Below are 13,201 nucleotides of genomic sequence, written 5' to 3'. Positions count from 1 at the left end.
ATCCAATTTTTCGATTGGGGTATTTCAACTTTTTCAAACCTGCGATCCGGGGAAAAAAAGGTAGAGCCTCAGGTGGTCTAACTATGTGGGTGAGGCAGTCCCTTAGCTATAGGCCTAACGAAGTGTTAGTGCATAACTCTGATATCCTTGGAATCAAGCTTGGCAGGAATGACCACCAGGAAATCTTTATTATTAATATTTATGCATGTGACCTACCTGGAGGGCGGTGACCTACAATTATTGGTAACCTAGACTTACTCCTCAACTCAATCGGGAGGGACACCTTTTTAATAGTGGCCGGGGACTTAAACTGTACCTTCGAACCACTTTTGTGTGAGGGAGAAGATATTTATACTGAAGAAGATGCACTATGGAATGTCCCACATCTTGCTTTAAATCCAATCAAGAGGGGGACAGAGGCAGCTCTTCAATGGTTGGCATTGTGTCTTGAGTGGGGGTTGAGAGCCATAAACGGCCGCTCCCTTTCCGATAAAACCGGCCGCCCAACCTTTGATAATGGTATCAGCTCTAGTCGTATTGATAATAATAAAAATAATAATAATAAAAATAGAGTTTTGGTCACTACTGGATGATATGTCTATTTTTGTACGTCCTGAGAGTGACCATAATCCATTGGTTTTAAGTTTAAAACTAGAAGTTAACTCTGGGTGTAGTAGCATTACCAGGTGTGTTACAGCTGAGGCGATCATATCCAACGATAGACGTAGGGTTCGTTGGAATAGGGTTATTGAAGACCCCGCAATCCTAGATAGGATAACTAACGAAGTCTTATCGACCCGGAGTGCGATTCAGGCACAGGCTAACCACTGAGGGTCTTCGGACCATTTGTTAGTGCTCCACGAGCAGCTTTTTGTAAATCTGACAGCTCTCCTCACTAAACCCCCCAAACCTGGGCCAGTTTTAGTCCCGCCACCGGGAAAAAAATGGTACAATAAATCATGTCGATTGGCTTATAGCTCCTTGGTTAAAACCATAAAATCTAGGGTGGTATTAGATATCAGACAAGCTAGGGTTTTGTATAAGAAAGCCCAAAGGGAGGCTAAAAGAACATGGGATGATAGTCGTTGGCAGGATTTATATGAAGCAAGTAGGTCCATGAACCAGACCAAGTTTTGGCAGGTGGTAAAATGGGGTGGGAATCAGGACTTGCAAACACCGGCGAACCACGTACCTGCCGAGAAATGGGTTGAGTATTTCGTTTCCCAATTTAGGGGCCCAGAGCCAGAGGCTGAACGGGGTGTGGCTTCTCCTGCACCTATGTCCCCAATGTTATGTCCGCCTCTAGTGTTTGTTACCAAAGACACAGAGTTGGCCTTGGGATTGGTTCAGGCTGGCAAAGCTCCAGGCATTGACTGTATCCCGGCCGATCTATTCAAATATGATCCGTTGAATTGGGTACCATATATATCACGACACTAGCTAATGCCATCGCAAAAGGGGCAAGGATTCCGGACTCTTGGAAAGGGGCTGAAATCTTACCCATTTTTAAAAAGGGCGATTGTTCTGTCCCGGGTAATTATCGCCCCATAAGCTTAATAGACGCTATCCAGAAGGTTGTATCCAGAATGTTATTGGCAAAAATACAGGATTGGGTCGATAATGAGAACATCCTATCCCCTATGCAAGCTGGATTTAGATCTAGCATCAGCACAATAGATCAAGTGTTCAGATTCCTTCTGATATATTGGAAGGTGGTGCACCTGGGTGGAGGAACCATTTATGCAGCGTTCGTGGACCACAAGGCCGCCTTTGACCTTGTCCCTAGAGATAAACTATGGGCTGCCTTAGGTAAAATGGGTATGCCACGCGAACTTTTGAATTTAGTAATAAGTTTACATGAGTTCAATTTTGCTAGGGTTAGATGGGGTAGACCGGGCCAGGTAACCGAGCGATATCCAGTCAATCGTGGAGTTCGGCAAGGGTGTGTGCTCGCCCCGACCCTGTTCCTTCTGTTCATTAACCAGGTAGTACAGTACTTTGTAGACTCTTCTACCGATGCACCCGTTTTGGGTGGTACAAAGTTCCCCCTTATCTTTGCAGATGACACCCTTATCCTCTCTAAAACACAAAAGGGTCTCCAAACTGCGATAAACAAGTTTGAGGTTTTCTGTAAACTTAATGACTTACAAGTGAACGTGAGCAAAACTAAATTCATGGTTCTAACTAAAAATAGGCCGATAAAGAGCCACGTTAGCATGAATGGCATTGAAATAGAGCAGGTGGAGGTAATGACTTATCTTCGAGTAGTTTTAGAGCACAGGTTAAAATGGAAACCACAACTTGATGGTCTCTGTTTAAAATTTGCTAGACTGACAGGGTGCTTAATTAAGGAGCAAAGAATGTCACAAACCAAAAGGATAGCGCCAGTGTTCAAAATATACGAGGCTAAAATAAGTTCTGCTATTATGTATGGTGCGGACCTTTGGAGCTCCTCAGATCTTTCCCAATTGGCCAGAATCCAAAACAAATTCTTATGAAATCTGGTTGGTCTCCCGCAATCTACTCCTATGAAACCCTTAATGCTTGATTTGGGCTGCCGCTCAATCGTAGATGTAGCACGGTATAGGATGATAGCATTGTGGAGGAGAATCTGGACAACTCCGGAACTGGCCATTTTTGCTAATGAAATTTCAGATCTGAGATCAAAAGTGGGCTCTGGTAATCTTTCTTGGTTTAGAGACGTGAAGTTCATGCTGGGAAATATGGGCCTTAGTTTGTTGTGGAAGGCCCCTGGAAATAATGTTTTTCCCTCAAAAAAACAATTTAAAGAATTATATTGGGCATCCATTAGAATCCAAATTGTTGCCCAGTCAGAGTCTTCCTCATTGACTGGCAGGTTTTTGGTCCACAAACTTGACCCCCTTTTAGAGGATTATTGGGACGCCATTACTAGGAGCAACGATAGAAAGCTCTACCACCAGTTTAGAGTTGGCACATTACCGGTCAGGAGCTTTACAAACACATGGCTTGGACAGTCCTCTGAGTATTGCCCTTGGTGCAGGGACAAACTAGAATCGATAGGCCATATCTTTTTTGCCTGCCCTGCATATCATGCCCCACGGAGAAAATGGCTAAAACCAATTTGCTCCAAGTTGAGAACAAGGGTGAGTGCGGAGGCGCTATGGCTTTTAAGAACCAATACCTCTGAGATTGTGACCATAGCCGTCGCAAAGTTTCTGGGGTGGGCTTGGCTTATCAGAACAAGGCACCCACTTATGAGCTGATCAAACTGATAGTTTTACTTTTACTACAGGTAGTACGTCTGATTCTGTATATTTAATCACGTTTTATGAATATGTATGATATGCCCACAACACCAAATAGAGTGCCTATTTGTGTGTTGGAGAACACTCATTGTATATTAGAGCATATTTACTTAGCCCAAAAACTTTTCATCTGGGGTATTATGTCTTTTAATATTGTTAAAGCATATAGTGATTTTATGTATCTGTTTTTATACATGAAGTTTTTATGCTAAAATGTAGATGTTTTATATATGATGTCTTTTATGATGAAATATTTCGAATAAAGACGTATGAATACTGAATACTTCCAGCCAGTGTGTTGCTAAACAGGATTTGAGATTTATGTTCTAATCATGCTTTTGTGCTAGGTGATTCGTGTCTTAACGTTCTGTGTTGCCCTATCCACGCACACTAAGCCATATGGGCATTTAATGGCATAAATTACCATATCAGTATTGCAGTCAGATGAGAGTGCAAGTTTAATATTTTTCCCAGGTTTTTGGTGTGTGAATGTGTTTCCCACAAAAACATTGCCGCAATGGCTACAATTAAAACATTTTCTCATGCCTGTTGCTTTGACTGTGTTCCTGGACGTTGGTCCTAGTTTCAAAAGCTCTCTGGAGGACACATCAGAAAAATGTAGTGAACGGGGTTGCCCAGAAGCAATATTAATAGCTGCAAGCATGAAGGCTCAACTTAAGGAATGGAAGGATTTACTAACTCAGTCTTTCAAACATCCCACTAAAAGAGAAGTGTGTGTCTTGAAATTTTCCACGCAAGCAACAGGCATCAAGCGGAGTATTTGACGCAGATGGGAAATTATTGAGCAGGAACCCGATTTTAAGAACGTGCTCTTTGGTAAACCACTGTTCGCACACTCACAAGCCAAAAATCGGAGAGAGCTTTAAAAACGAGGACCTAAGTCCAGGAAAACAGTCAAAACCACAGGTATGAGAAAATGTTTTAATTGTAGCCATTGCAGCAATGTTATTGTGGGAAACACATTCACACACCCACATGCGGATAATGTGTTACAATGTTATTATGGGAAATACACCCACATGCGGCTTACGTGTTACGTCCTCTCTTCTCAGGCTGTAGGCACTAGGAGGGGCTAGGTTTTGGGCAGAAATAATAATTTTTTCTACCAATCTTTTTTGAGAGAAGGAGGCACCCTAGGTGGGATTTAGAGGAACGACCAGAGTTAAGGATGGAGAGAGATAGCTCTGTCCTGGGAAGCCCAGCAGGGAGAGTAGTCTACACCCCTGGAGGAAGCAGGAGCTAGGCTGCGGGCCCCACATAGAGATGAGCCAGGAGGAAGGCCCCTTACCTAGTCACGCATATCACCTGACATACGGTGTAGGAGAGGGGCTGACTAGGAATTAAGTAATCAGGAAAGCCTGACAGGGACGCAATTATGACATAGGAGTAGCAGCATGGCACCCTTACGAATGCACAAGGAGAGTGAGGACGTCCGCTGCTCACCTTGAACAAACTGATCAGAACAACCCTTAGAGAAATAGTATCCAGAGAAGAGGGTGAGGCCTTAGTGTGACTTTTCTGTCATCTACTAGCCTGCTGGACGGCAAGTAAGGGCAACCAGTATAACCCTCCTTGGTCGGTGGAGGGATCCTTCAAACCGTAAGACATGGCCATTGCCGAGGACTGCATTTGGCTTGAAGGAGGATATCTGAAATGCAACTACCCCTACATTCAGGAGTGTTTGAGATGATGGGAGCACTACATCAGGGAGAAACCGACTGAGCTGACACCTGCAGAAAGGTGCAGCAGGAACTATCTATGTGTCTTGGGCACAGATGGACAAAGAAACGCTCAGGAATAAACTGCCCCCATTGATAGACTTCGCAGGGAAATGGAGCTCATGCTTTGAAAAGAACACAGCAGGCATAAACTTAGCTTTAGGAAACATCAAAAGTCTGTTCAGCAGCCTCATTGGGGAGCAGACCAACATGGTCAGCCCTGAATGGACACGCGTCCTAGTTCGCATTCTTCTACAACATCCTCGAGAGGGCTTCCATTGAGATCCAGACGGAATTAGATAGTGTAGTAGGGCAAGACACCAAACCCTGGTGGGAAATACAGGCCCACATACTACACTAATTACCAGAAGAGACAGGAAAAGGACAGGGAGAAGCAAGAGCATGCCCAAAGAGGAACCTGGGCTGCCATTTTCACAACTGGCAGTGTCTAAAATAAATGAAAGGTAGGGCATTAGGCAGTTGGTATGCACTACCGATGGGTGTGATATAGGGTGTAATTTGTACGCTTGGGAAAAATTTGGACCTTGAATTAGATAGTGTAGTAGGGCTAGACACCAAACCCTGGTGGGAAATACAGGCCCACATACTACACTACTTACCGGAAGAGACAAGAAAAAGGACAGGGAAAAGCAAGAGCAAGCCCAAAGAGACATTGCCAAACTGGCCCAACATAAGCTGTAGAAGACCGCCCTTGTTTTATTGTACCTCATGATGTATACGAGAGACTTTCCGCAGACGCATTCTGCTGAGACTCTCCCAGCCGCTTGTTCCTGTTTTGCCAAACGCTTCTTGCCTTTTCATTTCGCTTAGGTAAATTTATATCCGAGAAACACTCTATACCTGGCCCTGCTTTCCTCATGAAAAGAGCGCTCTATCCTATAATCTTGCTCTAACTCCCGGTTGTGTGCCTTTTCTCTCTTGAGGTTCAGCTCACGCCTTTCCTCCTCACGCCATCTCGCCTGTCTCTTTTGTTCTGAGATGCGCACTGCTTTCGTTTGCTTGGCTTCACCTTCAAATTCACTCTTTGTTTCCTCCTTGTCTGCCTGAGCAAACCCTTTAGCCACACCCTTGTCACCAGTTTCTGGGGGACTAGAGCTCCCGTTATCTACAGAGTTTGCTGAGTTGCTATCTAAAACCTCCACAGACTTTCCTGACACTCGTTTATGCTTGCCTGAACCAGTGGTGGTGTGTATTTTAGTTGTTTTTGAGTTGTCACGTGTTGAGCATGGTGAGCATGGTGGACGGGGGAGTCGAGCTTTTGGGACCTTCCCTAGTGGCTTGGCTGTACTGGAGGTATCTGGTCTCGCGTGCTTTTGGATTTCTTAGACTTAGACCTAACTGTCCTTCTTTTGGTGGGGGCTTGTCGGCTTCTATTATTATTGGGTTTTAATATCCTAATGCAGAGGGAGCTGATGTGAGTACATCCATCCATGCATATGGTGGGGGACGTGATGACGCCTTGTTTTCTATAGGCATTGTGTGGGGTTATTGGTTTGAATTTCTTCAAAGATGGTCCATAATTCTATGTCAGGACCAGAGGCGAGGATTATGCTATTCTTTCCTCACTATATTGAACAGCAGCCATTCAAAGAGCACAGTAAAACTACTATTTCCATGGAACATAGGGAATCAACAAGTTTTAACAATAGAGAGTCCAGGTACAGAGTGTCCACGCGAGTCCACCAATCACAGGGTTCCAGGCATATCTTAGTCCTCTGTCAACCTCCAATCTCCCTCTTTCTTCGCTGCTTGCAGCCAGATACGTGCCTTTTATTTATCTCTCTCAGAGTTTGCCTTTAGTGCTTTCTGTGATGAGTTTTTGGCTATTTCAGCTGTAGTGTTTGATACTTTTATTCAGTGCTTGATTATTAATCGCTTATGATTGTCTCTGCCTTAGGGGCTTTCGCTTGTTTTCCCCTCAGATGCTGATTGCCTCTACCATGAGTTTCATTCCCACTGTGTAATTTCTGTATCGCCTGTGGGGTTTTCTATGTTTATTTTTCCCTCTCCGATGCGTTTTCCTCGCCCGTCGGCGGCCGTCTGCTTTGTGTCTGCTGTGCCGCGCACAGGGGTCGCCTCAGCGCGTCGTGCCATTTTTCCAGCCGCTGCCTTTTCCCTGACATTGCAAATTTCTCAATATTGTTTCCTGGTTTCTGCTGGTCAGCTGCTACTCGGCTTGCCCGCTTTCAGCCGTGGGAGGTTTCCTCCCTATCGGCGGTGACTGGTGCAGCTTGCAGCACTCTCCTCCCGCTGCCTGAGGGCGCGTCTCTGCGTCCTCCTGACCACGTGCAATCCAGAGATTCCACAAATTCTATATTGGGATTGCAACGCCATGAGACGAGCCTTTGCCTGCCTCTGACACTGGATTTCCGGTCAGGTCTGTAACTGCCTTTGGGCAGTCTTTAGTGGATTGTCATCCTGTGTGGGGAGATCTGTATCTTATTCCTATTTAACACTCCAGTCGAGTCTGTAGTGGCAGGTTAAACCTGCAAGGCCCTTTTTAGGCAGGCTGCCCTTGAATATGAATTGGCACCAGGCCTGTTGGGTCCCAGGGCTTTGCCCGATTGCAAATACTCTTCGCCCAAAGTGTAGGCTGACACCCAGCCCTCCTATATCAGAGGCTGTCCCTCTCTCTGTTTATATTGCTGTCCCTGTGTCGTGTAGACACTTTCCAGGATGACCAATGGGAGGAGGACCCACTGACTGCCTTACAGTGGGATGAAGATTTTTATGACGCCGTGGATTACTTGATCCATAAGGCGGTAGAGCAGGCTATGGGTCTTCTTGAAGACCGTCTATATCGTAAGATTGATCAGGCCTGCAGCAGGTTGGCCAAAGCGGCCCAGGCCATCCCGGTGCCTACGCCGTCCAATGGAGTCCCCGATGATCCACAAGCCCCTTTGGCCAAACGCCCCAGGGACATGGGTGTTGACACGGATGCCTTTGAGCGCCTTAAGCAGGTTTTCCTGGCAAGTTCTGCCCCACGGATGGCTTCCGCTGCCTCCGGGGAGCCTGCTCAAGGGGACGACGACGAAGCCAGCCCATCTCCCCCCTGGCGCCCATCGTGCCCCCACCTACCCCAGAGGCCCAGAATATTTGCGCAGATGTGTTCGATCCTGACGACATTCTGCACCCCGATCTTCAGATTGGGCACCCTCCGAGAAGGTGGCCCAGTATGTCACCAGCTGCATCCGCTGGCCGTTAGAGGCCATGGTACGAAACTGTCTCAGGGCGTAATGTCCTGCGCCCCTCTTTAGAGGGGAATGTGGCGGCCACACCAGATATTGATCAGCAGATGGTGACCTTTCTTCAGAAATTCATTAAAGCCCCTACAAACTCCTGGACGCTCTTGGCCCTATTACAACAATATTGGACATGGCAGAGGAAGCCAAGTCATCCGGCTCTCTGATTTCTCCAGACCATCTCTCCTCCTGGGCTCAACGCGTGGTGGTGTTTCTAGGGAACGCGAACTGCGCCATCTCGACAGAGCGATGCAGATCATTACTTATCAAACTGATCCTAAACTCGGAGGCGGGCCCTGTTGCTCATGGCGGCCTCTTCGGAGTGCCGTTTATAAAGGAGCTGGGGCACTTTGTTAAAACATTTACTTCCTTAGACAGGGCGCAATCCTCCATAAAGAAAGTGTTTCGCCCTTTTCCGAGGGGCTGGACGAGGTAGGGGCCGCTCGTCCGGCCATCCAAATTCACGCAGAGGGCAAGGCTCCAACTAAGGACGTTATCAATACGCAGCCAGATTCGGCAACTTCTATCCTACAAGAGGACGACGGGGCATGAACCGAGGCGGGGGCGCCTCCAGCTCTTCTGGTGAGTGTTCTCCCTTCCTTCCTTCTAAGAGTGGGGGGCTGTCTGGCGCATTTTTTCCAGGCTTGAACTACTGTCACGGGGGATGCATGGGTCCTGCAAACTGTCCAGGGGTTTCATATTGAGTTTCAGGGAGAGCCTTCACAACCGGTTCCACCGCACGCTCTTGTTTTCTCCGCTGCGGATTTCGCTCTGGTCGACCAAGAGGTTCGTTCCCTTTTTCTCAAAGGAGCGGAGACGGTACTCCACCCTCGAGGGTTCATCAACAATCTCTTTGTGGTGGACAAGACCGATGGGGGCTAGAGACCCGTCATCAATCGTGGCAAGTTCAGTAAGTGGCTAATTTATCGCCAGTTCAAGATGGAGGGAATCCATCTGCTCCACGATCTCCTCCATCCGAATGACTGGATGGCTCGCCTCGACCTCAAGGACGCCTACCTGACTGTACCCATCTTCCCTCCTCACCAGAGGTTTTTGCAGTTCCTTTGGCGCGACAAGGTGTTCAAGTTCACCACTCTTCCCTTCGGACTCTCCTCTGCTCCTTGGTGCTTTACCAAGGTGCTCCTTCCAGAGATCGAGCGTCCGGCATGCGCCTCATAGTTTACTTGGACGACATTTTGCTGATGGCCCAATGGCCCAACACCTTGACGCATCAGCTCCAAACGGCGGTCGACCTGCTTCAGAGCCTGGGCTTTGTGATCAACTAAGCGAAATCGACACTGGTTCCCTCCCAGCAGGTCGTTTTTCTCGGGTTTTTCAATCGATTCAGTGGCGGCGACCCTCAGTTTTCCTTCCAGGAAGGTGACGAAGATCCATCACGAGCTCTAACTCTTCACCAAATATCCCTACGACAGATAGCCTGGATCGTAGGCTTTCTCTCGGCCTCAATCCAGGCTATCTTCCCGGTTCCCCTACACTACAGGGCCCTCCAGCGCCTCAAAGCCCAACACCTTCGCATGGGTCTTTCTTATTCTCAGAAGGTGGCTTTCTCGTCAATATGGAAGCGTGGACTGGCCGCGCGATCTTTGGTTCTGCGCCGAACATAGTCATCAAGTGTTGGTCACGGCGGAGTACCTGCCGGGTCAGGCCAATCAGGTCGCGAATTTCCATTTCCGTCATTTTCACGATGCGAGTCTGTGGAAATTGCATCCGGGAGTCTTTGCGGATCTCCAGAGCCTATGGGGTCCGTTTTCAGTTGATCTATTCGCTTCCCGCTTAGATCATCAACTTTCCCAGTTCTTCAGTTCGAAGTCGGATCCTCTGGCAGCGCGGACAGACACATACCTCCAGAACTGGCGGGGCGAGAAAGGCTATGCCTTTCCCACTTTCGCCATGCTCACCAGCGTCTCAGTCCAGGTTCATCGCCACGGGGCAGATGTGTTCTCATATCCCAGATTTCAAGCTTGGTTTATGGTTTTTCTGGAACTTTCTTGGGATTTTCCAATCCCACTCCTCCGCTTTCCAGCTCTTCTTCTCAATCCCGACAAAGTTCTGCATCCGCTGATCGAGCAAGGATCCCTCTCCCTGATGGCGTGGTGGATTACCGGGGACGCTGGGAGGTCCCTGGCCTTTCGGGAGCGGCTTTGCAGTTTATATCCAAAGCGTGGGCCGATGGTACTGTCAAACAGTATCGTTCCTCCTGGAGAAGGTGGTATCATTGGTGTCTGCGACTGGTCTCAATCCCGTGGCAGCAAATGTGACCTCTATCTTAAACTTTTTAGCCTCCCTGGCAGAGGAGGGTCTGGCATATCGCACTATCAACACGTTCCGCTCTGCCTTTTCAGCTGGTCACGTGATTGTGGATGGCTCCCTGGTGGGTAAGCATCCTTTGGTCTGCCGTCTCCTTCGGGGCAACCGCTTCTCCTTACCTCTGGAACTTCGATATTCTCAACTCTGGGATGTCAATCAGGTTTTAAACCTGTTTTTGTCTTGCCAACCAAACAGATTCCTTTCGAGGAAGGAGCTGTCAGCCAAATTGGCGATGCTTCTGTGCCTTATCTCTTGTCGACGGGTCTCAGATGTGAGAGCCCTGGATGTTTCTAGCAGGATTTTCTCCCCCACAGGGGTCCCCTTCACGATTCGGACACAAACGATGTGTGGCACAAAGACCATTTCTTATCCAGCTTTCCCGGATACTCCGAAGTTGTGCGTAGTTTCTTGCCTCAAGGCTTACGAGGAGATGTTAGAAGAGTTCCGTCCTCTAAGAGATCGACAGTAACTTATTGCGTTAAAAAAAAACTAAAAAAGCGGTCGCTTCTCCCACCATTGCCTGTTGGGTCGGTGGGTAATGCAGGAGGCTGGAATTGATCTTCGGATCTTTGGTGCTCATTCGGCCAGAGGAGCTATGGCCTTAAAAGCGTTTACCCTGGGAGCTCGTCTGGAAGACATTCCGAATGCAGCAGACTGGTCTTCAGACTCTACCTTTAAACGGTTTTATTTCAAGCCGGTTATTGATATGGCTCACTTGGTGGTGAGCAAGCTTTAACGCGCATAATCCTCGCCTTCGGTCCCGACATAGAATGAAAAATTTCCTAGCTAGCGTAACGGAAAGTTTCATTTCTATTAAGGACTCGGAGGCGAGGATTATCCCACCCAGGGTACATCTGTATGTTTTTTTTCCCACCCTCGTAATGGGGTAAGTAAACTGTTTTCCGCTCTGAATGCTTGTTGTATATTGTCATCTGCAATGCATGTATTTCCCCTACAGGGCTAATCCTTAACCAATGCATTCGCCTAATTATGTCCCTTGTTTCTAGCAGGAGATTCCAACAACCCGGATTTTTGAGACGTTCGTCCTGGCTGACTACGAGCGATGAAAGAGGTGAATTGGAAGTTGATAGAGGACTAAGATATGCCTGGAACCCTGTGATCGGTGGACTAGCTTGGACACTCTGTACCTGGACTCTCTATTGTTAAAGCCTTTTGTTCCCTATGTTTCATGGGAATAGTAGTTTTGCTGTGTTCATTGAATGGCTGCTGTTGAATAAAGTGAGGAAAGAATAGCATAATCCTCGCCTCCGGGTCCTTGATAGAAGTGAAACTTTAAGTTACGCTAGCTAGTAAATTTTTCATTCTAACCCTGACTCTTTTGTCTTGTGTCCTGCATAACTAGTCTTTTTATGTGTTTTAGTGTGTTCAATTATATTTGTGTCTAATGTTTCCTCCTTGGGTCAGGAAAATGTGTCTGCCTTTGTGTGTAAATGCCATTCTGGGTAAAACGTATTAATTTTTATTTATCTGTTTGGGGGAACCTAATTTTCCATGAGCTTTAATGGGGAATCCATGGCAGTTTTAGTCATTTAGATTAAAAAAACTCAAATGACGTTTTTATAGATTGGCTTGTTTAATCATAGGGGCAATTGTAAGAGGTGTGCTCTTACAAATTACCTACTAGGAGCTCCGCGCTTAAAATATTTGTATCAAACAAAAACAAGAAAAAAATGCATTTGTAGAATTACAACATGAAGGATACTACCTGCGCAATATCCGTTTTTTACTTAATACAGTTTTCAATAAACAATCAATGCAACATCATCACATATATAATACAGTTCAATAATGGTTGACAGGAAAAATGATTCTGTCCAAAAAAATATAGTATGTTCTCATCACAAATTATCCTCTCGCAAGAGAAGACTAGCGTGAATAATATTCCTAAGCGAGCTGGTCAAGGTCAAGCCAGATGCACCTCCCACACTCCTTCCAGATACTGAGGGTATTAAGAAACCTCTTTACCACTGGGAAGATGTTGAACTAAAAAACTATGAGACTGAGGTGTCAACTCCGCCCAATCAGGATAGCTATGTCACAACTATCAGCGTCCTTGGAGTCATTAGGGCTATCTTAACCTTAGCTAGCATACTCTGCTATCAAACAAAGGTGACGTCTGCATCAACGCCTCCAAGGCCACCTTATGACTAATTCAGTTAGGACATAAAAAAATGGTAATATGTTAGGCCCTGTCAGTGGCAGGGCGCTTAGGTATCTTTTTACGCTTTCCCTTACTTTACCATACACCAAATGCTTTAGACTAGGTTTTAGGTTTGAATGTGGAACAGAACTTCCAATCAATTGCTGTGTCTACCCACCTTTCTTGTCATGCAAACGAGGATCCGTCTGGGCGGAGTCTCCTTCCTTGGGCTACAGTCTGGTACAAGGTCCCAATCCATCATTTGAGATGTCCTCAGTGATGTCACTGACCAGGTCATGAGTGATGTAATATATGAGGTCATAAGCAGTGCAATGCGTGGCATAAGTTAGAGTTGGCTCAGGTAATTATAACTGCAGAATTTCACTGGTTTTGTATGAGTGAAGTCTGAGCAGAACTACAACG

At 46.7% G+C, this 13,201-nt stretch overlaps 1 protein-coding gene across 10 annotated transcripts in view; it reads left to right on the top strand.

The window, feature by feature from the left end:
• Positions 1–13,201, top strand: part of GTF2A1L (general transcription factor IIA subunit 1 like) — a 1,231,875-nt gene that overhangs the window by 772,892 nt on the left and 445,782 nt on the right. For 4 of the 10 annotated variants that reach the window (XM_078649643.1, XM_078649634.1, XM_078649638.1 and 1 more), the window contains one exon: positions 11,628–11,865. The exons of 5 other annotated variants lie outside the window; for them this stretch is intronic. In XM_078649643.1, the coding sequence (XP_078505769.1) occupies positions 11,628–11,784 (157 nt within the window). In that variant the 3' untranslated portion in view covers positions 11,785–11,865. Of the gene's footprint in view, positions 1–11,627; positions 11,866–13,201 lie in introns of those variants that run through there. One more of the 10 variants, XM_078649640.1, reaches the window with a different exon arrangement.

Source organism: Lissotriton helveticus, chromosome 6 (genome assembly GCF_964261635.1).
Source record: "Lissotriton helveticus chromosome 6, aLisHel1.1, whole genome shotgun sequence".
Classification (NCBI taxonomy): Eukaryota; Metazoa; Chordata; class Amphibia; order Caudata; family Salamandridae; genus Lissotriton; species Lissotriton helveticus.
This window is presented reverse-complemented; position numbering and strand designations above follow the sequence as displayed.